The sequence below is a fragment of the Diorhabda sublineata genome, chromosome 1, assembly GCF_026230105.1.
Source record: "Diorhabda sublineata isolate icDioSubl1.1 chromosome 1, icDioSubl1.1, whole genome shotgun sequence".
NCBI classification, from domain to species: domain Eukaryota; kingdom Metazoa; phylum Arthropoda; class Insecta; order Coleoptera; family Chrysomelidae; genus Diorhabda; species Diorhabda sublineata.
In genome coordinates this window covers 29,532,102-29,558,365 of record NC_079474.1, presented here as the reverse complement: position 1 = coordinate 29,558,365, position 26,264 = coordinate 29,532,102, and the positions used below count along the sequence as shown (strand labels likewise).

Below are 26,264 nucleotides of genomic sequence, written 5' to 3'. Positions count from 1 at the left end.
GCCAACAGTTTTCTTTTCGCCGTCATGTACCACGTGTATTTTATGGCTTTTAGAAAGGAGAACAGATGTTCTTAATAGGGTCTCTCCTATAAACGGAAAAGAATGATTGAGTTTGCACAGAAATAAATTGGCAATACAGACTTTTGTTGCTGGATTTTTATAGCTGAAAATGTGGTAATCGAACATAACATTATGTTATAATTTATAATAGTTTAATGAAGTAGTTCTATTTTTACTTCAAGGAGCAAATGGATGCGCCATAACTCGTGACGATTTTTAATCCGTTGAGTTAAGAATGCGCCAGCTCGGGGCGGGGATATTTCAGGTAAACGAAAAGGTAGACCGAGTACATAATACAATTCATGATGAAATCAATAAAAACATTACCTGTATTGAAACCTAGAATTTCTAAATCCTTCAAATTGCATTTCAACATCAGGTAGGTACTAAACTAAAAAATTCCATATTACCTAATAGTATACACTCGCAATTGGTTAAAATTCCACTCCCAATATAGCCACCACTCTTTGTCAAATTAGAGTAATAATCGTTGCTCCGTTCATCTTCCTTTAAACAGATCACGTGGTGTGGGTATTTGTGATAAGTTAAAATTGGCATTAGTAGTAGATTTTATCTAAATATAGTCAGCTGGAAAACAAATTGCTTGTAATTGATGATTTAAATTTAAAATATATAAATACAAAAAAGTGGCAAAATTCTTTGGTGCTGGTCAGTAGAAGGATGTAAAGCAAAATATTATGACAACTCGCCTACTATCAGATAACCGTTCAAACCTGGAGCCATCTGTAAGCCATATGGATGTCAAGTCAATATATCAATTTACTTTTTGCACGTAAAATTATTTAGTTTCTTTTATAATAGGGCTTAACCTTTGGAAATGTATGGGATTGTGACTTGACAAACGGTTTTTGTCTAATACTTTTCCAATTTTGTTAATTATTATGTTTAATAGCAACTTTAAAATTTTAAAAATGAAAAATAACAGATGATTCTGTCATCTTTGTTAAAATAAATTTTATTATACAACTCGCCATAGTCAAAAAGTAATGAAATGATTTGTCGTAAAAATGAAAATAAAAAGATGCTAAACGTATTACAACAGTGAGATCTTGGTGTAGTCTAAAAACCAACAAAATAGAAAAAAGCAAAAGAAAACAGAGGTCGCGTCGAAATTCCAAGCGATGTTGCTGGATTACTGATAGTAGTAAAGTTTCTTCGAAAAGTTGAGGTTAACAATTTACCTTGTTAAGCTAATTATAGATTATGAAATATGGGAATGGAACAAGTGTGCAAATGATTTGGTAATATATATATATATATATATATATATATATATATATATATATATAATGACAGTAATTTCGAATTTGAAAGTAGTAGAAGAAGAATCGCGGTACAAAGGTAAATAAGAATAGGAACATAAAATATCAGAGGAAGGTAAGAAAGAAGGGGATCTAAATAATATTATAGACACAAAGAAAAAATATTGATGCTGGAGTTACTAAGAATTCGTAAATCAGTAAAATTAAAATTGGTAACCTAAGGAATTCTGATTTTTTCACTCAATATGAATGATCAACAATTTGTATTTTAACCGAAAACAGACCGGATTTTCTGTTTTAACTAGTTATTTTATGGTAATAAGATGCTTTTATGGGTTAAGTAACATTCAAAGTATAATTGGAGTGATCTAGACGCTTTTTTATATCTTATGTTACCACTTAACAATAGTACAGCAGGAAACTTTTATTGTAGAGCTTAGAAATTTCAATACAAACAGTTTATTAAACTCATTTCCAATTTATCAATATAAGTTTGAGCATAACATTGCGATAAACTATTTCTGCTCAACTTCACTTGGATATATGTGAGTTAGGATCGCTTTTGAAGGTTATTGTTCTTTTGCATTCACGATTTCGAAGTGAGGTGTAAGTTCAACGAAACAGTCACAAATGAGTTGGTTTAACTGTTTTAATTAAAATTCCTATGTTCTGTAAATCATTTTCCATTACCTTATATCGCCTCGTAACCCACTTTTATATTATTTATTAAATATTTTGAGAATGACAGAGATATTTTAAGAAAGCACTCTATAGTGTAAATGCAATTTTCCACAGAAATTTTCCTCTTATAAAATGTCACAATAAATTTTCACAGGTCTCATCACACGCTGTAATAGAATTCTGTAGAAAAACCTTACTGAGAATTAACAAGTGCTTCCAAGGGCATCTGGTTTTTATATATTTAATAAACTGGAGTTAAGAATTTAACAACTCTCATAACTCGATATAAAAGTAAACCTTTTTCTTCATTAGAAGTTCATTTCAATTGATAAAATATATAAATAAAAGATAACTGGATCCAACTAATCTAGTGAATTCATTATATCAAATTAGTCAATGGATTGGATTCCATAAGCGCACCTAATATGAAATAAAAGTACTTTACGGTAACTATAACCCGTTTTCAGCTAAATCACCTATCAGCTGAAGGCAGATCCTAACCCTTAACGAGATTTTGATCAGAGTCTCTAGACGCCGCGTTAAATTTTCGATGCAAATTACAAATTTGAAACGTGTTCTACAAGAACTTTTACTTTTTATTGCTTTTTTGAGTGTTATTTCTTCTATGACAATCATGAAGTTCTGATGCTGCTCATGACACTTGATAGAGAATTAAGGGGAATAAATAAAAGTTCAAAAACCATAGACGTATGAAAGAACCCGTCAGTTGATCGGATTTATACACAATGAACGTGATCCTGGTTAGCTTCTGAACTTTCAGATCATAATCGGGTTAACCTAAAGTCTTGAAGTCCTAAAGATTTTGCTCTTATGCATTTGTAATTATGTATGCTATTCATACTCAAAAGAAAATTAATTAAATTTAGAGGAAAAGAAAAGTTAAGTTAATCATAAACATATGCCAAACAACACGTCTGCTTACTTTCAATAAAGTCGTAAGTAAGTTGGAATTTCTTGATATTCATACTGATGACACTGTTTACACAACCACTATACCAACCCTCACTATTACACTGTTTGACGCGCGTTTCGATAACCAAGTTATCGTCAGAGACTGAAGGTAAACTGTCTCTGGAGACGATAACTTGGTTATCGAAACGCGCGTCAAACAGTGTAATTGTGACTGTTGATATAAACAGTGTATTCAAAGACATAAGTGTTATGAATTGATTTATCTTCAAAGTCTGATTAAAAGCTGTCTAAGCTCTTTAACTGACCGTGGGGATAATTGGATGATTGATACGAATTTAAGTTTCTTTGTAGCTGGTCCCAAGCATGCTCGATGACAGATGACAGCGGGGGCAGTACTAAACAAATGATGCCAGGTTCAATACGTTTTCAACTACTACTCGATGTAAAAATGGATCTAGTAGCAGCAAGAAACAAAAGTTTAATCACCTGTTGTACGACTATGCTTTCCCAAATATAAACTTGACAAACGGTTTTTGTCTAATACTTTTCCAATTTTGTTAATTATTGTGTTTTATAGCAACTTTAAAATTTTACAAGAAATTAATTTGTTGTCGATCTCCCCTATACTTGATTATTTTAATAAAATAACGAATTTAAAACTTTTTCACTATGTACAACATCACAAAGTAATTTTTTTTATTTGTGGAGAAGAACCGTTGATGATGTGGTACCTGTTGGTGGGTTGTTTGACTTTCCAACCTGGAGGCCACAGAGTAGCAAAAATAACATGGAATGGGGGGAAAATATGACCGAGTAGTACTAAATAAGAAAAAAGTAGGCAGCACAGATCTGATTAAAAATAGAACTTATGCTTATGCACCCAAAAACTAAATCCATATCTTTAAAATATAACAGACTGGAATAGATAATACAGGGATATGTTGAGGAGGATACTATCCAACTTAGACAACCATCCATAACCTTTGCCGCAGTTTAGTTGCTTGGAACGCAGTGCTACAAGCAAACATCCACCACCTACTATTTTTTCACGGAGGGTAAAATGTACAGTGATAATAAGATAAAATATTAGGAAAATTCAACCACCACCTTTCTAGATAAACTGGAAATGTGAATTGGAGCTTTATTATCACAACTTGTCAATAAAAATAATTTTTTTGATCTGTACACTAGTGTAGACTAGCAGTTACGATTTTTGTTAAAAAATATAAATTAAAATTATTATGTTACTTTCGTCAACACTGATAAGTAGATAACCTAAACTATTTTTAGAAATATATTTGTAGAACTCGTTATGTCTTTTTGTTGATGTCCAATGATTGTAAGCAAAAAGCTGAGGAGTTTCATTTATTGGGTAATGTGTACAATTACTAATTTATATTTTTCTTTGTTTTTGATAGTGGAAATTTGTTGTTAAAAATGTCTTAAGTTCAGAATACGCTTAAAAAAAACAAAATTATCTGTTACATCAATTGCAAAAAATATGGCATTCCTAAATCCACCATACATTTCAAATTAAAAAATTCTAGTGCTGAAAATACGTTTGGCCTGATTCAAAACGTCAATGGAGCTCAAAGCTAAGTAAAAATGGATTTCGATAAAAATAAAAAATAGACGATCTAGTTTCTAATATCCATACATTTTTAGAAGCGAATCCCAGGTTAAATCAATTAAAGAATAATTAGCTCTCCTCCTAAAGAATCCTCAAGAGTAGATTGAAGCAGTGTGCATATATTTCTGAATCCGATATAAGAAAATAATCTTCTGAAATTGACGCTTATACTAAAAGTAATCTAACGGAAGTCCTTATTTTTTCTTTTTCAATAACGTGTCATGATTTGTACAATTACTGCATGTTTTATCCTATATGTTATCAAATATTTTTTTCTAGATAAAACGCTTCAAATGTCACAGTGTCTATCCATTTCTGCGAAATACATTCTTGTTTTGTTTTTTTTTTTTCAAATTTGATTAACTCTTTATGATTATTTTCTACTAATTTCATTTTTAAACGTTCAAAGACCGTCGTTACCAATTTTAGATACTGTTTATTATTTGTATTGATCGGTTTAACCTTTTTCACGAAAACTTGACGAAATATATAGGGAAATTCTAATTTAATTTGGAATTTACTCTAAAATTTTATCAAAAACATCGTCGTTATGAGATAATTTAATGAAAATTTCAGATTCTGAAAGATAATCGAAATCAGGGTGGCAAGGTTTTTTAAATGGTTTTTCAAATCAGATTAACTAATAAAGATGAGTAAAAAGGACATTTTTGAATAAAACAACTCTTTATATAGTATGATAACTAAAGGGACACGAAAAAAGCGTTTGATTTTTAATTCGTTGAGATAAGGATGCGCCAACGACAACGACGAGGATAATTCAGGTGAACAAAAAGGTAGTACGAGTACATAACACAACCCGTGACGGATTCATCAACAATATCACCTGAAATTCAGTACCTAATCCAGTTTGTAAAATTTGAAAATACAAAAATTGAAATCTAAAATTTTCTAAATCTTTTGGCTTAGGTTACGTAAGGTTGGGTAAGGTAAGGTTAGGTTGGGTTACCTAACTTTACAATTTCATAAAAAATATAGATCTCTTAAAAATTGACCGAGGGAAATATTTTTCATTGGACAAAACTAATAACATAATTACATTTGGATCTGAAATAAATTTAGATTGTTTAAGAAACTCAGCAACATTTTACTTTTAACAATGTATATTATTAAAAACCATAATCTTGCGTCACGAGTTGTCTAATCTACAAGACAACCACGATCAGGAATTTTACAGAATTAAAAATTTTATGGAGGGTATTAAAATCACGAGTTGAGCACGCTCACAAAATTATATATGATAAGGAATATATAAAATGCTTATTCACTCACCTGACTAGTTTTTGTCTTTCAATGTCTGAGACTGCAATATTTGTTTTTTTCTGACCTCATTTGTTGTTTTTTGATAAATATCAGGTTAATTCATCAAAAGGATTCTCTAGTTGTATTGTCATTGATAATGAACAAAAAAATGCATCGTCAAATATTTTTTCCTTTATTATGTAAATAATCCATATTTTCAATTTCTGCTTATTATTCTTTGATATTCAATTTTTCAGGCAAATTCTCATTGGCTTCATTTTAGTTTTTCATAATGTTTTCTCGTATGCTTTTTTCAATATGAATGCAATAATAAGAATAGTATCTCAATAATGGACCTCTGCTTTTAATAATAGGTCGTCCCTTTGCAGTCAAACAGTCGCGGGTTCAAATTTGACTCCGACATAACAATTTGGCATTTTTTCATACTTTAATGGTATTTTTAGTAAATGTAACTTGATTTTCTAGACATCATACTTTTTTGTAGAATAAATCATTTATAAGAGCCTCTTTCTAAATGTAAAGTAGCTTCGACGGCTAAATGGTTCATGAACGCGAATGAAAAAGTAAATTTCCTTAAAAATTCACGTATATTTCTACTCTGAAATTACTTTCAGTCTTATAAACTGAAAGAGATGAAATGGAAAACTGAATTTATGACGTAGATTTTGCTACAATTAGTCTTTAAGAATGATCTGAATTATAGATGCTAATGATGACAAAGTTGCAATGTTGCAAATTTTTAAAAATAAGTTGTATTTATGAAAAATTTCGAGAGTGTCATACAGAATCCATATCTCATCGCTTGTTACAATGGGTTTCAAAAAATCTTCTCTATTATAATTGTGAGAGTAAACTTTTCTGTAGCGCAACTGTTCAGTAAACATACAGTTCGGGGCAGATCTTGAGACTTCCGGAATTTGCATCGATTTCCTAACTGATGGTCAACTGTAGACTTGCATTATTCATCCCTTTATCATGAACATTAGTTCAGTCATATTCAAATTCACAAACAACCTTATCACTCATAAAGGTGTCACCATACACTCGATTCATTCTTCGATGAATTTCCGCTGCAATATTCCTCTCTGCTACAAGAAGCGAATAACAGGTCGCAATTCACGCTTGACGAGAGAATCAATAGCGAAATCCATGTTTATATGATTGTAACTCAACAGAAAATGACCTGTTGTAATCGCTAGTGAAAGAGCGTTTGAGCAGAGAAGATGCGTAATTGCACACCTGTTGCGTTCTTGGACATCATACGTTGCGATCGAAAGTTGAAAAAAAACAACCCTCGTACTTTTTCAACTTTGTCGTTATCCAATATTTGAATCATTATTTAAAAACAATTTTACCAACATTCATGTCAAGTTCTCTATTTTCCATTAGAATCTGATTAAAAAACGTTTTTTTTGCCAACAATACAATACGTCTCGTATCCGCAACGTTACGTTTTATTCATATTTTTTTTAAGAGAAGTCAGAAATAATCGTGGTTGTTAAAGGTAGGTTTTCCTATGTAAACAAAATTATTGCATTGATTTTGGATAAGTACAAAGGAAAACGAATACCCAAAAACACCGACTTTATAATTTCAAACAATTTCCACTCCTTCTCAACTTAAAGGCTGGAGAAGATATTTATAAAAAATACAAAAATAATGTCAAATAAACCTGGTACAATGCGGTGAATATATATGAAGCTCACTGTCGCTTACTTTTTCCCAATAAGCTTCGACGAGAAAATTGGTACTTGCCATTTGCTATTTATTTGAACATTACTATGAAAACGTTCCGTAAAATGCGAATCGATCTTTGTTGTGAATAATTAATAACCTTCGTGTTGTAAATGGAACCTACCAACTTAACTTTACGTATATTGAAAAATCTCGTTATTTCCATTTTCTTTCATAACTCGGTACAAAGCTTCGTGTTTCTGTTTACCACTTGTAGAACTTCCTTTCATCACCATTATGATTTAAAATTTAGAGGTATATACTATACAATAAAGGGAAACTCGACTATCATAATTTCTCATCGTCTCGTACCTAAGTGTCAACATTCACTTCATGTCTGAATAGTACAGAACAGATATTTTTTACGAGAGCATGTGCTTGCTGTCTACGTTATTTATGTTCGTATCTGAAACGTGCCTTTTTCAGAAAATCTACTATATTTTTCTTACAATTGGAGGTAACTCACTTAAATTCTATTTAACTGAATATCTCGTTCCAAAACAAACAGTGTGTTCAAGCAAGCGTCGGCAATTTGCGTCTCGTTTATTTTTAATAGATTGAATCTCAACAACTTTCTCAAATATATTTTTCTACCTCTATTTCTTTTTGAATCTTACTATTTTAATTATAACGCGTTGTGTTTTTTTAGGTTAAATAGGTCTATTCCTGAATTTCACGGAAACTACAAGTATTTGAATAAGATTCAAAGAAATTTGGTGCTAATAGTGATAATTAGATAATAATTGATGCATTGATGCATTTCATTTCATTTCAAATATACCTACGTAATTGCTTGAAATAAAACATAATACATACTCTATCAAATTTAAGCGTATCTTCATGTCATACTCAACAAACTTATGAACGTTAAACGGAGTCATACTGTTGCTTTCTCGTGCGCGTTTTGAATACATTGTATTTTACTTTGATCTTGTACCTCTATAATACAGGGTGTACCAATTTACAGTATTAGTACTACTAAGAAGTTATATAATATTATTTTAAAATATGGTACTTAAAGTTATATATTATTTTTCTCAATAACATTTTTTTGATATCTCTTGTTATAATCCACATACCAAAGTTTATGGTAATATTGGTACACCCTGTATATGCATTCGTTTTATTCCACTGCACGGCAATTTAATACTCATTCGTAACAAGTTGCCATAGATAAAAAATGCTTTTAAAATCATATACAAGAAAGCTACAAGAAGAGAATCGTGTAAAAGTTTCAGAAAAAAAGCGTGGAGTCTTAAGTAGTGTGAATCAAGTTCTTGATGCATAATTAAATGATGAACTTGAACAACAAGACGATTTAGAAAATCTGTAAACTTTTTCAGAAGATATATCACGCTTACACCAAACAAATTATTACTAACACACGAGGTCAATAACAAAAATGTTTATGCAATGTTACATTTTCTGGAAAGATTTAGGGAATGCTCTAATTCATTCAATCCCACAATCTGGACAGATGAATGATCGTTTTCCACAACAGAAGTATTCCATAGAAAAAATAGAAATTCTTAGGAAAACAAAGACCGTAGACAACGAAAAGTCATTCAAATAAGAAGATCCAATAGAGAGTGAATTAAAGTGTGAATGATAATACTGATAAATACTGTTTTAGTTACACAAAATTTCTCATGATTTTCATTCATGTTGGTGTACGCTCATTACCAATATATTGTGATGTTTTTCTTATTTATTTCAATAGTCATTAACGGTGGGGTGAATTTATACACATGGTGTATTCTACTCACTTACTTCGGGATGACATCAGATTATTTACTAACAGCTCGCTGATAAACAATTTTCTATTTGTACACAACGAATTTCTCGATTATTCGCATTCTAGAATGTAAGCAAACAAAAATGTCTTCTTGGAAATTGGCATGAAAACAATATAAAGAAATCGCTGCTGTATATAAAAAATGTGAATGGTCCTTTTGGATATTTTCCATCCAAGCTTGTAGAAAACAGAGAAATAAACATACAAGAAACTAAATACAAACACATTAAATAAAATTTAAATATAAAGTATACACATCAAGACCGACTTCACGATTTACGTCAGTGAACAAGTTCGCAACAATATAATAATTTGGTTTAAATTACGTCCAATTATTTTTTTTTACGTTGGGCTAAACAAGAACTTAGACATATGCCATTTGCTATACCAATGGCTTGGACCAAACCTAAGGATCATGTAAGTGATTGTTATTTTTGTTTGACTTAAAAAAGGCAATACAACCAAGTCCAAACACACTATGCAGAATCATAACTTGTCTTCGGCCAAGAGACCTATACTACATAGTGCCAAACTGTCTGTGCCAAATCGATCAGAAAGTCTGAATTCCATTCCAGAACTTATTCTAAGACAATACGATAAGGTACCTGAAGATAATTACCCTGGTTATAAATCAAACTTTTAAAAATTTACATTTCTAAAGTAGGTGATTTAGTCCGAACGGGACATAAGCTTTTATTCTATAATAAGTAATAATATCTCTAAATGTAACTGATGTTTGTACTTTGTAAGAAAACCTGACGTATGTATCAGATTTTTGTTCCTAACAAGAAATTGATTTGAATAGTCCAAATACTTATGCTATTTATGCATATTACTGATAATGAACTTGAATAGTATTATTAACAAGAGAATAGAATGCGACATTTTGTATTAGTTCTTGACGAAAATCGTAGTATATCCATGTACACTGATTTTTTTGTTTAAATGTTAGAAAAAGGTTGGAAGAAGATATTTAAATTGCTTTCCCACACTTCTATATATAGAACCCTGCATTTCAATTAAGAAATAAAATTTTAAAAGCCATAAAATTTCTATTAAGATTAAGATTTATTTTTAGGCTTTTCTAAACATTTAATTTTATGAAACATCATGGCTTGGACACTGCATTTAGAATTATAAAAATTCATTCAAAATTTCTATGACGATATCCCGATATTAGAATCGATTGAAACTTATTTGAATTGGATGGAAAAAATGAACTAAACTCATATTGCTTTAAATCGAAATGTTGTCGGTGTAGGTAATACCAAACTTGAATAAAAAGGTCCGTTCCCGAGAAAAATTGGGAAAGAAACTTTCACATAAAATGGCGAGATGTTATAAGAACTAATGAATGCTTTTGATGTATTTTATTCATCAACTAAGAGTATTTCAAGTTAAAATTATGGATATGTTTTATATACAGCGTTTTGATATCCAAAATAGACTAAATTCTGAATCTCGACAGATGAAACGAAATCATCAGTGGTAAATAGATGTTGTTCTGGCAACTGAAGAATAGTTGAACATTTTTATAAAAAAAAAGAGATTTTTAAAATTAAAAAATGATTCAGGTTTATCCGTGTAGGAAATAAACTAATAGTGCAAGTCCGAATAATGAGATAGCCAGATCAATTTCGTGAAATTAATCGTTGGTCAAAAGATTCTTGCAATAAATTAATTTTTTGAGTGACGTATGGTATGCGGCGTAAAAACAACATGGATAATGACAGATAATGACAGATATATATGTTTAGCTATTCCTTTTAAAATAAATTTGAATCATTTGGAAACGGCATTAATCTATTCGTAATGAATTGCTATCGGTTTGCACAGAATACAGTGTTGCCAAATTGAAATTATCCGCCTTTATTAGTTTAACCGGACTTGTGCTGCTCGAAACCTTTTTCCTCACTACTCCATTTAAATATTGATCATTGATAACATAAGATTTCTTGGAATGATTTTTGACAAAACAATTAAATGGAAGCAGCATATACCGCACGTGCAAAAATCTGTCAAAGCGGTATGAATAATATAAAAAGACAATATAAAAAGAACCACAAGCAAATCCTGGGGATCTGACAATACTCGTCCAATGCACATATGTAACTGTCGACAAAGCTTAAACCATTCAAAATACAGTACCAAGAATAGCAACAGGAGCGTTCCGGTCTAGCCAAATAAAAAGTCTGCAATGCGATACCAGAGAACCTCAAACAATTGCGAGGAACATACTCTGCGGCTCCTTATGCACTATCCATCAGCACAAACCAGCAGAATCCAGTTTACTCTAACATACAGAAGAATCGCTACAAAATTCCACATTCGACGAACACCAAAATAGATCCGCCATTTTGAGGAATTCCAAATCGAGCTCCCTTACGACCTCTTCAACAAAATTATTGATGTTCACGATTTTAGTATAAGTATAAAAGTCAAGGTCATCTACATCTTATAGAACAACAACAGAAACGAATCCAGTAGTATAAGAAAACTATGTAAAATCGATATGAATACGATGATGGAGCATTACAGTCTTCTACTATTTCAAATTGGAAATTATAAATTGAATGTTACTTTTAGGAAAGGTTATTTTGAATTTTTCATCATAATATGTATTTCCCTATCTTTCCCTAGTTTTTGTTTGTCAGAAATAAACAAAACAACATGGTTTAGTGATATTTTTAAGCATAATTTAAAAAAGTACAATTTTCAGATAGTTCTAATATATTTATTCAAGTAATGGAATTCGGTTGCATAACAACTATTTTTAATGTCTAATAATTAAGTAAAAGAATCCAGTCTAAAAGGTATAATATATTGTATAACCTTAACCTTTTGTTCATACTAAAAACGTTAATTACAATTTGATGAAGAGATCGCATTCCCTCCGACAATGGGTCTCCATCTGATAAATAAAAAAAAACATTTTTATACCTTACCCTCTTTTGTAACATATCCCAGTCTCTGTTCAACATCTACAGATTGTGCAAGAAAATCTAGTGTGGATCTACCACAGTCCCAAGTATTAGGTTTAAATAATCATTTTCGATTAGAAACTCTTGTAAAGAAACTATCAGCTCTTTCATTTGTGGTGATTCTTCCCTAACCTCCTCCACAACTGTGTACATCCTGTGGGCAGACACTAATCTAATAAGTCCAAGCTTGGATTTGTCAGTGAACCTTACCTTTGGACATTGATTTTAATCGTGTGGAGCTACATTACTGCCACGAAGTGAAAATCTTGAAGGTCTTTTAGCATGTAAATTCGCTTCAGATAAACGTCTTTTTACAATAAGTACTTTAGAGATCAAAATCCAACTCAAAACTTGTCACGGTCTTGACGTGAAATCATTGAGGGTCCAAATATCGTTCACGTACACTGTCTATATTTGCCAGAGTCGATGAATGAGACTCAATTGTATGCTTCAATTTAGCAGTACATATAGCCTCCTATTGAATATCCTCCCTCCATGTTTGATTGAATTTAATTTAGTAATAAATAAAGAAAAATTATTTAAATATCCTTACATCATATTATATATATAGCAGAAGTTGAAGTTACATTACGTATATAAATTTGTGTGCTCACATAACCTCATGCATTTAACTTAAATTGTAGACGGATACACCGATCAACATACACGTATTATGAAGTTTGTTAACTCTGCGGGTCTGGAAGTTTCTCTAATGTCTTAAAATTACGGTAATTCGCTTTGAGCTATACCACTTAACAGTAATGGTGAGTAATAACAGAAATCGAGCTCTCATGAGTAAAATAGACGAATCTAAAAGCTAATATAGGAATTTATCAATCAACTTGATAGCTGCGAGATGAGACATTTTAATTGACAACATTATATCTTATTAGGTTTCTTAGTGCTCCAACTGATGTTTCGAGTGACATCTCGAATAATTTAAATTTATCAAGTTTACTTAATCCTTAGTCCTAGGTTTATATTTGCAGTTTTCTGGAAAGTACTTCGCTACCTCTCAGCCAATTAACGCAGCAATGGGGGGAGTAAATTTGATAGAAAAAAAAGAGGAAATGTTATAGGAAAGAGTGAGATGTATAAGGTGTCCCACATAAGAGTCGACACAGAGCAAAAGCGTATAGGAGAGCTCAAAATATGATGATTGGAGGCAAGTTACAGGGCCTGAAGGTAGTGCCCAAATATCTGAAAAAATTAATTTCTTTAGAACCCTTTAACTTGAAAATACTAAATTTGGTATAATGTATGAGATAGGGGCATTTAGTAGTAATAAGTAGAAGGAGATTGCACTATTCTGCAGAGTTAATGAAGGGTGACCTAACCTTACAATTTTATCTGATCTAAAAACATATTTTCATACCATGGATAATTTAAATCTAAATTTTCTTAATGTTGTAATTTTTTATAAAACTCTGCCATTTCTAAGGAAAAGTCCAATTATCAAAGACATGTTACAAAAATGTCAAGAATTGATTATTAGTAATCAAATTGTTATAATTCATTTATCTAGAAAAACATAAAAAAATCTAAGAAGTAAAAAAATAGTGAGCCCAGCTCATATTTTTTGTCATATCAACCGGAATTAAATTATGACTCAAATTGAACAATCCTTTGTGAATTCAATGGATGTGTTTGAAATATTAAAGATTGGTGACTGAAACTAAAAGATTTCCTTCCCTTCGAATTCTACATATAATAGATTGGTTTATTATGTAAAGCATACGGAGGAAAATCTTAATTTTGACACAGTGGAAGAGTTTTGTTTCAAACTCACACTCGAATTATTCTTTTGAAAGCTTTTAAGAAGAAAGCAGCCAAAGGAACTGCGAATGGAATAACCAGGCAATAAGAGCTGACAAGGCCATCACATTTTTAGTTATAGTAATAACGCTTTAGTTCAAAAACCGTTTTGTTCCAAAAGTATAACTTTAAACGCGTTTTCCTCAGAGCATAGTCATACAACATTAATATTCATCATTGTCTACGAATCATTTTCACTACATCATGTCGAACTTTACCATGATTACTATTGGAATAACTGACAATAAAAAATGATATTCATGTTGCCTTCAAACCACAAATTCACTATATATATATATATATATATATATATATATATATATATATATATATATATATATATATAAATTCGTTATCTGAAGAAAACCGTTTACTACAAGTGCTAAAAAAGACCAAGAATTGCATAAAATATTTTTCTACTAGCAAAAACTTAACGGAATACAGATGTTTAATGGTAATTTTTTTACGCACTAATGTGTAAAGTGAGTTCAATTTTTCGTTAGAAGCTTAAACACTTTTATGGGTTCCTTTTGAAAATATTTTATATATTTATTGATATTTTGAACATTTTAATCAAGACTAGAACACATTTGAATGCATTTATTAACAATATTAATAATGAAGGTGGACTTTGTGTAGTTATTGAGTTTTTTTAACTCTTCTATACGGCATACCTAAATAATTATTACTACATAAGTAGAAAAATATAAAATGTAATGAGTGCGATTTGAACCTGGGACTTTCCACAAGTGAGCCTCGTACTCTAGCTACTACGCTTGACCTTGATAATATCTTTATTCACGCAGTACTGCTTGGAATATGTTTCTTTACGCACTAATGCGTAAAGTAAATTTTTATTTATTTTATTATGCATGCTGCCGGTGGTAGAAAAACAATATTTTTAGAAATAGACAATAATCGCTGAGGTCGCATGTGGAGAGTAAGACGGATGCTCGCCCAATTCGAAGCCTGTCTAAGCTGCTGCAATAACGAACTGCGGGCTGAGTTCTTTCTTCATACAACCGCCCAAAATTCTATTCCATCCTCTCACGTAATTCTCCTCAAATTGGTATAATGTGTACTTATAATTATACTACCCATTCAATAAAATTATGCCTTCAGAGTCCTAAAATATGGTGGTGATGGACCACAATATGTTCACTCCTTAGTCTGCATTTTGGTCTCTACATAATAGTGATGGATTCATGACTCATGTATTTTTATTAATCTTGACTCTTGTAATGTTTGTACTGCTTCAAAACCGTGAATATAATATATTGAACCGTATGAGTCATCACTATTTTCAGTTATTTAACTAATAGTGTTGGACAAACTTGAAAGACGAAACTATGTCATATGATAATGCATTCACCAAACGTATATTTGTGTTCTACTCAATTCTTTTAAACGCAATTATTCAGTCAACGCGCGTTGCTCCACAGAATCCTGTCAATACTGATGTGATTGTATATTGTATTGTTTTAGTTTGTAAATAGCTGAGATCTAAAGTAAAGAGATTGACCTAGATTAGATTAGGGATTGGAATGTGTGAATTATGATTGAATAATAATCACGTACTTATAAAGTTTTTTGTGTTTGAAACCACAATTGATTACAATTTGGGGTAATTTAATTTGAAGCACACGCCCATCGATTATAGCAAATGATCAATATATTTAATTCAATTCAAATTGGGGTTTTTTCACAGTTAACTTATTTTTTATTATAAACAAAGTTTCTCAAATCATCTCGCAAAAATTCTTATCGGGTTATCATTGGATCTAACTGACAGTAGATTTTGTCATGAAATTTCTGTTAGAATGTATATTATTATTTCACGTTTCTTCTTAATTTAACATATCTCAATATTATTAAAGTTACGATTCGTTCTTTCTCAAATAAGCAAACCATTATAACACCAGCAATTATAGTCTATTGAAGTCCAAAGTTTTTGTTATAGCATTAACCCTTTTAATGTATGATTGTACTTTCGACAGAGGTATTATTACTGTATGAATAAGACTTGAAAATTTCTTGAGTATTTCAAGAACAAAAAAAAATCATGATGTATTGGAATTAAAAAAAGTGTTTTATAAATGGAAAATGAAAATCTCACCAGAGATGTAAATATGAACATAATATAGGCAATATTATAAAATCCTTTCAAAACAATTTATCACATCAATATCATATCAATTTTCACATTTATCTATCCACCCCTTTATAACGCTCGAATTAGGTTAGGTTGAAACCAATATTCGTATGTACGTATATTATATTTGCTAGTAACAACCGTTATTGCCTATATGTGTCATATTTATCATGTATTTGAGGGAAATTTCTGGATACACTAAATTCAGTTAGTATTTTACGTTACGTATTTCCTAATGTTTCCTCATTTATTTCAATCACGAACAAATTGCCTACATCTTTCACTCCGTTTCTAGCTACACGATAAGTAACATTGACGTTGAAATAGTATTTGAAAACATCTGTTAAACCATTTAAATTAAACTGCAGGAGACACGATACTGAGAATTACAGTGGCAAAGTCAACTGTAAATATATATACAACATTCAATCGTTCTCTACTTCTAGTTTCTTAAATTCGAAATTTTCTTCAACAAGCTCTGAAGTTTGTTACGTTGTTAAGTTTATACCTAACAAATACGATATATACAGTGAAACTTGGTTAAGTGAGACATCAAGGGACCTGCACTGTCGTTTCACTTATAGAGGTATTCCACTTACCCAGTGTCTCAGATATACAGGTATAAATAAATATCTGTCTCATTTACAGAGGGTTCCATTAATAGAGGTGAGAATACAGGTTATTTCAGTTATACAGGTTAAATTATTAAATAAAATAAAATAACGTGTTATGTGTGTAAATGAGTTTTATTAAAAAAAAATAGTACTTAAAGGTAATCATACAAATTTATGTAATCAACAAAAATATTCAAGCACGTTTTTACACGTAATATGTAGTCAACGACAAGAGCTGAGCTCTTAAATATATGATGATGATGTACGAATACGGAAACAGAATGTATCAATTATAAAAATCTGTCATTTTAGTTTGTCGTTTGGAAGTATCAGCCATCAGATGTTTTTCGATGTTATAAATTTTATCAAATATGCTTGGGTCACCAATTGATGACATTTCAAAATAACTGTGCAAAGTTTCTAGTGCTTTTACTGCTTCGTGTTTAGAAATCTTTACTAAATTTACTTCCGCGCTCATTTCATCGTCTTCTTCATTGGAAAATGAAGAAGACGAGAAGGCATGAACAATGTCGCTTTCATTAAGTTCTCCTGAAACTATTAAACCGTCATCGACGTTTATAAAATCTTGGAATGTTGGCTGTAAGCTTTCAGCTTCAGTTACTTCAGATTTAAATCCAGATTTTTTAAAGCAGTTTGCTATAGTAGTTTTGGTCACAGAAAACCAAGCTTTCCTAGCAAACCTCATCGCCTGAAGAACATCGATTTGTGGGCACTGATTGTCTTCTGTAGATTTAATAACATGTCGAACAACTTCTTTTCTGTAATAAATTTTGAAATTGTCGATGATGCCTTGATCCATTGGCTGCAATTTACTTGTGGTATACGCAGGCAGATACACGAGTTTAATGTGGCTTAGCTCGGGCATATTATTGTGAGCAGTACAATTGTCCACAAACATTAAAATTTTTCGCTTCTGGGCTTTCATTTCTTGGTTTAAATTCCTCAACCAATCAGAAAAAATAATGGATGTCATCCATGCCTTTTCATTATTTTGGTAATTCACAGGCAAAGTTTTAACACCTTTGAAACATCGCGGAGACTTGGATTTTCCGATTAATAGGATAGGCAACTTTTCAGTTCCTGACATGTTAGCACCTAGAAGTATTGTAATGCGCTCTTTACTGAGTTTCCCGCCATGACAAGACTCACCTTTTAAGGTAAAAGTTTTATCGGGTAAACAATTGTAAAATAAACCCGTTTCGTCTGCGTTCAAAATATCATCAGCAGAATAATTGCGTAATAGAAGTGGTAGGTCTTCAATCCATTGGCTACATTTGTTAACATCAACAGCGTTACTTTCTCCACAAATTGCTTTGAAAACTATATCGTTTCTTTTATTAAATCCTTCCATCCAACCATTGCTGCTACAAAAATTATGAATATCGAGCCTTCGCGCGAAATCTTGTGCCTTTTCTTTAATCATCGGTCCACTTACCGGAACGTTTTTGTTACGAAGTTGCTTGACCCATGTTAGCAAACACAGTTCAAGTTCAGGATATTCTGATAAACGTACACGTTTTAGTTTTCCTTGTCCTTCAGAACATTGTGATTCAATTTTATGTTTACTCTGAATTATTCTACAAAGAGTAGATTTTGGCACATTAAATTCAGCACAAACTTCTTCGCGTGTCTTCCCACTTTCATAAACGGATATTAACTGCAGTTTTTCACGTAATGATAACGATTGTAGCTTTCGTTTTGGCATTTTTCAAATAAACATCTATATGATAGTAAAGCGAAACTAAAACTGGAGGTAATTGAAGCTCAAAATTTGTCTTACGTACTGGAAATTATGTGTGGAATTTGTGGGTAGAATAAGAATGAGTAAACAAACAACGTTATCTCAGTTACAGAGGTTTATGCATATAAAATTCACTCGCTGTCTCAGTTATAGAGGTAACTATGATGATAAATCGAAAGAACAAATCCCAGATATAGAGGCTTACCTCACTTATCCAGGTCCCACTTAACCGAGTTTCACAAAGTATCAACAAAAAAAAATGCGTTTGGTTATATAAAAACATGTACTGATAAGGTAAAAATTTTTATTGTTCCGGATGTCCCAATAAGAATGGCTCTCGGACATATCTCGGGGAAATGTTTATAGTAGAGTTTCGGGAAAAAAAATTATAACAAAAGTGACGTCGAGAAAAACCTAGAAATAATTTACTGAGTTGTAAGTCCACCGCCAGAGGGCGTAATTAAATACCAAAAATTATAAAATGGATAATTTACAGATTTTGCCTAATTAATATTTATTCAATTTATGATTATCGTATTCTTCAAGAAATTCAGTGCATATGTGATTTTACAAGTTTTAGTCTATCTCTTCAAATAAGAGGTGGGGGGAAGCGGCAACTTTATTATGAAAAAACGCCTTAAGTCCAGTTCTACTTAACCTATCTATGCAAACTTAGTCTTTTTGAAGAGAGCTCCTTTCTACCAATGTAAGAGTTATAATTTCGAAACAACCTAATAAGTAACGTATACGCTAGAGGGCGCTAATTATTTATTTTTTTCAATCTAGCTATGCTTGACAAATGTTGAATGAAAACATGCAGTTTTAATTAGGGAATATAGAAGTAGACCAAATTAGCAACAGACTAGCGAAAACCGCATGTCGATATCTTTTTCGTATTACGAGATATTCTAAGAAATGGGTAAATTTTAACCATTTTCCTTTAAACATAAATTACTCCGGGTTTACTGAACGGATTTTAACATTTTTTGGCTTTCCTTGTTCTATTAACAATAGTTCCAATTATTATGTCAATATGACTTATGATGTCACCGGGAAACTGCTTTATGGAAGTTAAAATGGAAATATATAAAAACAAGTAGTTGGCCATGAAAAAAAAACAAAACAAAGAGATATGTCTTGTGTCAAATCAATAAATCTAGTTTTGTTCATTTGTTAATTTACGTGTCATTGCTATTTGTGTGCATTAAATTCGATATAAAATTTACTTAAAAGTTATATCTAAAATGATTCTTACAAACAAAGAAGCATTTGATATAATAGGCATTTACTTTGAATGTATGAGAAATGCAACTGTCGCGCCTAGGGTATTATGCCATACAATATCCCCAAAGATATCATCCCGGTAGCAGAGTTTTTCGTTGACTCATACACCGTTTAAGAAGGACTGGAAATGTAAATCTTCCCTTATTTAGAAGACGCGGCAGAGGAAAACACAATGTTATGGCATATGTGCAATTTAACCCGCATTTGAGTATTGGAGCAATAAGTAAAAACTTGGGAATAAGCAGAACCAACGTATTTTGACAGAACACACGTAAATTATGATGTAAAAAAATATGTTTCTTAAACAAAATATACCCGCATAATATTATTTGCGGGTATGGTTATGTGTTAACATAATAATTTATTTATCATTCCGGAAAGATATTAAATAGGACATTATATTTCTTTTAGATTTCATCCATATCATATAGTACTGCAACAACAATTGGTTGATCGTGATTACGACAGAAGGTTGGATTATTGCAACTGGTTACTAAATATGGTATATGACGACCCTCAATTACTGTCACGTATTTTGTGGTCAGATGAAGCTACATTTAGTAGTTATGGTACGGTTAACCGCCATAATATGCACTATTGGTCACAGAATGATCCACGTTAGATGGAAGAAGTTCAGTATCAGGGGCGATGGTCGGTGAATGTTTGGTGTGGTATTGTAGATGGTCAGATAATTGGACCTTTTATTTTTGACAACGCTACCTAAATTTTATGAGGGATGAATTACCACTTCTTTTAGAAGATATATCACTAGCAACTCGTAGGTCTATGTTGTATCAGCACGATGGGTGTCCGGTGCATTTCTCCAGACAAGCTAGAGAATTTTTAGATAATGCTTACCCTGATAGGTGGATAGGACGTGGAGGTCTATTTTTTGGCCAGCCAGGTCACCAGACTTAACCGTCTTAGATTTCTTTCTCTGGGGCCGGATTGAAGACCTTGTTTGTTCAATTAGACCCACTACTAGAAATAACATGATCGAGACAATACGAAACGTCATTCAGAGTATTTCGAGAGCAGAAATTGAGACTGCTATTCAATCTACTATTCAAAGAATAAAAGCTTGTATAGAAAATGATGGGCGACAATTAGAACATTTAAGTCGTCTTTAGCGAGATACCTTAAGTTATATTTCCATTTTAACTTCCATAACGCAGTTTCCCGGTGACAGCTTATATAATATTAACATAATAATTGAAACTATTATTAATAGAACAAGAAAAGACAATTTATGTTAAAAGGAAAATGGTTAAAATTTAAACATTTCTTAGGATATCTCGTAATACGAAAAAGATATTGACATGCGGTTGTTTCGAAATTATAATTCTTACATTGGTAGAAAGGAGCTCTCTTCAAAAAGACTAAGTTTGCATAGATAGGTTAAGTAGAATTGTACTTACAGGCGCTTCATAATAAAGTTCCCGCTTCCTCCCACCTCTTATTTGAAGAGATAGACTAAAACCTGTAAAATCAAATATACGCTGAATTTCTTGAAGAATACGATACGAGTTTAAATGCATATTAATTAGATAAAATTTGTAAATTAATCATTTTATAACTTTTGGTATTTAATTACGCCCTCTGGCGGTAGACCTAAAACTCTGTAAATAATTTCCAGGTTTTTTTGAGGTCACTTTTGTTATAATTTTTTTTCCTGAAGCTGTACTATAAACAGTTCCCGAGATATGGCCGAGAGCTATTCTTATTGGGACACCCGGTACAAAAATCGACAATTGTTAAACTAATTTCCGAAATTTTGTAGGCACTTGTGTCACACGTGTCACAAATTTTTGTATGCCTTCTTCATAGGCTTCATAGAAGGTTACCTGAGCTCCAACTGCAAAAACATTGTATATTTATTTTATAATATGTGAATTGATACTCAACAAAAAATATTGTTCTACGTGGATCTTTCCAGGAGTACCTGGACTAATGAAGAAAACACAAAAATTTAGGAAAATACGTTAATTTTCAAACGCTGTTAGCTCCATACACTTTTTCCAGCGAGGTTCAATAAGTTCGATACCCTTTTTGTAATAAGAAATGTCAAGCTCCGTAAAATAGCCATTAACAGCCGACATCACATCTTCATTGTAGGAAAATTTTTTACCATTGGCCATTTCTTAAGTTTGGCAACAAAAAGTAATTGAAGGGGGCTAAATCTAGCGAATAGGGTAAATGAGGTACCAATTTAAACTTAAATCATTGCAATAACGGATATATGAGCTGGTGCATTGTTTTGATAAAATAACAATTTCTTTTTAGTTAAATGCAGCTTTTTTGCTTGATTCCTTTGCTCAAATGCTGCAAAAAGTGCGCATCATACTCGCCGTTGATAGTTTTTCCTTTTTCAAGATAGACAATGAAAATTACCTGACGGGCATCTCAGAAAAACCGACACCATTATCTTGCCTGCAGATGAAACCTACTTTGGAGCCGATTCTCCCTATTCAGGCCATTGTTTTCATTGTTTTTTTTTATTTCGGATGTGAGGTGATGGACCCACTTTCCATCCATAGTTATGACACTGCGCAAAAATTCAGCTTAATTCCTATTAAACATTGCCAAACACTCGATGGAAACCTCTTCACGACGCTGTTTTCGTTCCATTGTGACCAAACGCGGCATCCATCTTGTGCACAGCTTTCTTATGAGCAAATTTTCAACTAATATACGATATACCGCCCTTTTTCAAATGCCTACTATATCTGCTAGCTCGCACACTTTCAGTCGCCGCTACCCATTATTTTACTGTTCATAGCGAAGAAACAGTCTCACCCATGGTAGAATGTATTTTAGCTTTTATATTAGTTGGGCTAAAACCTTTTAAATAAAAGAATGATATAACGATGATCAATGTTTTCCATGTTTATGGAAATTCACTGAAAACGTTCACTATTGATGGCTGCCAAACAAATACTAAACAACGTGGCATCTTCAAACTTAAAACATTTACTGTATATATTGTGCACTCTGAAGCAACTACCGTCATCTCTTAATTCAAGCTAGGTACTTCTGGAACCATCATCGTTAAGTGGAAATTTTCAATTTTGATACTCTTGAATAGATCTTCTTTTGTTTAGAAACATTTTATAACAAAATTTGTATTGAACTCAACTTTTTCTATTCATCATAAACTCAAATTGAAACAGATCCAGTTATAACTTTTTAAAAGCAGCTCTCAGTTCAAAATTTAATTTTCTTGAGATTCTTATAGCTTTTAATATTTATCATCAGAATTTTGTTACCCAAACAAACGCTTACATGATAAAAGTAAATGGCTTTAACTAACTAGATTTCAACTCTCACAATCAGATTTGATATTTTCGCTGCGTAAAATATTAGGGCAGCTCCTGTGGGAACTGCTTGTTTAGAATATAAGTTAAGTCAAAAGGTCGACATAACAAACCAAAAATAATATTACAACGACCTCCTTGGCGTCAGAGGACTGGCCAATGATTGATGTAAATATGAAATGGTTGGAAAAACGTTCAAACAAACTAAATTGAATTGTCAGAACTTCTCCGGTTTAGGAACAAGAATATTCAAAACTATACATTAAACTAGTAGAATGTTGAGTTTCATGAAACGATTATAGTTTTTTTAAACACAGAAAGAATAACATTGCCATAAAACTAACCTTATTTTTAAATTTTTATTCAAAATCTTGTTATTGTTGTTTTTAATGAAAAAATAAAAAAAATATTTCGCAATTTTGGTGGTTAATTCTTTCGGAAATGATTTCATTCTATTTATTTATATAACTGAATATAATTTAATCCTCTAGTTTAGTATTTCCCAAAAAAAATCTCAAATCCAAGGATTCATAAAGCACCCGGATTTGGCTCCCAGTGATTGCGCGTTGTTTCCAATAATATGAGAAAACTTTCGTACTAAGCGATTTTTTTCAGATAATTATATATATATATATATATATATATATATATATATATATATATATATATTTAGGTTCTCCTGAACATTATATCACGAACGTAGCATCAAAAAAATTCCTGGAATCGAAAAAGGAAGAAAACCCATATCTCGACGGTCAAACGTTGGGTTAGTTTCACATGAAATAATGAATTTAAGCGAGCTTTGGCATACTTAATAATACCATAAAATATGCATCTTTGATTTATGCACTTTGATAAAATTATAATTATTCATTTTTCTGTGGTGTCATCTATTGGTGAAGTTCAACAGTTTGTTTAAGAGTTTCATTTAAAAATTAAACTAATCAATCGACGCAAAATTACTGAATATTTCACATAGAGCTAATATCAAAGATATTAGTTGTTTAAGTGCGCCCGAACTATTGATAGAGAGAGAAAAAGCATCGGTATACCACTTCTCCCTCTCTCCACCCGTTTCTGATTGGATAGTTATGACGTCGAAATTTCAAACGATGGTAGAGCAAAAGTTTTGATTTTAATAGCCAGTAGAGACAGATAGCACACCAATGCTGATTTTTTCTCTTCCAATAGTATAATTCCACTTAAATATTCTCAAGAATTAAGTAGAATGTGGCCTAAAGTAAAATATATTATGACCGATGATGAGAACCGTTTTCCAAACATTTTAAGTATTCTCATCGATCCAAAATGAATATACATATGGCTAAGTAATGGAATAAAATGATTGTATAAGAAATCTGTAGAGCTTATACGATTATGATCAAACAAATCGATTTTTGTTTTGAATAACAGATGATCAAATTTACATTTCGTAGGAATTACGTAACCGATTTTAGTGTGGTAACATAATGGTTGTCTATTTTTCAACATAATCTTCATATTCATTTTCAAAGACGGTGCTTCAACTTATATATTCCTCTGTCGAAGAAGTGTCCCGCCAATTCGTTGCTTCACCCAAATTTTTTCAAAATCTCATGTGTTTCACGAGCGATATGGGGTTTCTGGGATTCTGGACTGCTCGCCTGAGCTTGATCAATGTTTCATAATATCTGACTGAGTTTATTGTCGTATCAGATTGTATGAACTTGATAAGAAGTACCTTATTCTGATCTCCAAACATCATAACTTTTCTTGCCAGCTGCGTTGTTTAAATTTTTTTGATGGCAGTAAATCCACTGACGAGATTGTTTTGTTTTGGGGGTGTAATGAAACCCGATGGCGATAGAGTTTCCTTGTGACCTACCCCCTCATAATGTTGAAGAAACTTGCGAGCACAGTTAAGACGTTGCTCCTTGTTTCCATCAATCATCACCCGGGGAATATAAGAAGTTCTGATCTTACAATAACCCAAAGTTTCTATTGAAGTTCTCTCAATTGATCCATGAGAATCTTCGGAAATCCGTTTACTTAGTTTATTAACAATACCTCTTCGACCTTCAGACAGCGCAGTGCTGATCTTTTGGACAATCTCATCCGATATTGTGAACTTCCGTGCGACCCTCAGCAAAGCCCTGCATTATTTGTGTGCACGCTTAACGGACATGCACTTCATATAAACCTCTGTCAGTTGCGTGAAATAACTGGTTTACTGTTCAAATTTCACAATAGGCAATAGCAGCTATTAAGACTCCCATTTCTGACAGCTAACAAACGTACTCTGAGCGACTTAGCGCATCTTGGACGGGCGGGTTCGAGAGTGAGGGAACCATTGTGCACGGGTTTCTATTAGATATTATCTTCTTTCGTGGCTGTAGCTCATTGTGAACCTTACTTTTGATACAACTCTCATAAATAAAACGAAATTATCATTATTGAAATAATAATGAATTATTGAAACAAAATGTGATCTTTACAAAACGTCAAAAATTCCATACATTGGTTTTTTGATAACAAACAAATTCACTCTGTCATCCGTCCGTCAAGTACATCGTTGATAACTTTTGTAGATAGTTACGCTCATTTAATGTTTAATTATAAGTTTCGAAAATTTCGAGGTCGTTTTACATATACATCACAGAAAATAGAGGTAATATATCCTTGTTTCCCCTTCTGTATAACCTCGTCTTCCGATCCATTCTCTTGTAAAGTAGTAATTGGAAAATTGTACAACGTCAACTGCATGTTTCGAAAGGCATTCGCGACTCATTCACATTATGAATCATCCCAATATAAAATTCTCTTACATTTAGAAGTTGTACAAATAAAAGTTTGTTAATATGAATCTTGGATTTCACAAGCGAAATGCTGTCATCCATTTCCACTGTTTTCCAGTTTACTTTAAAAAGCTTCACTTTTTGTTTTATGCGATGATTATGATAATAGTT

The 26,264-nt window shown here is 31.9% G+C and overlaps 2 protein-coding genes across 2 annotated transcripts in view; one reads left to right on the top strand and one right to left on the bottom strand.

Annotated features, from left to right (window-relative positions):
* LOC130452417 (calcitonin gene-related peptide type 1 receptor) overlaps positions 1-26,264 on the top strand; it is a 217,279-nt gene that overhangs the window by 60,755 nt on the left and 130,260 nt on the right. The window lies entirely within an intron of this gene.
* On the bottom strand, positions 17,246-18,685 carry LOC130453379 (tigger transposable element-derived protein 4-like). The gene has a single exon (XM_056793127.1). The coding sequence runs from the start codon at positions 18,683-18,685 to the stop codon at positions 17,246-17,248; it is 1,440 nt and encodes a 479-aa protein (XP_056649105.1).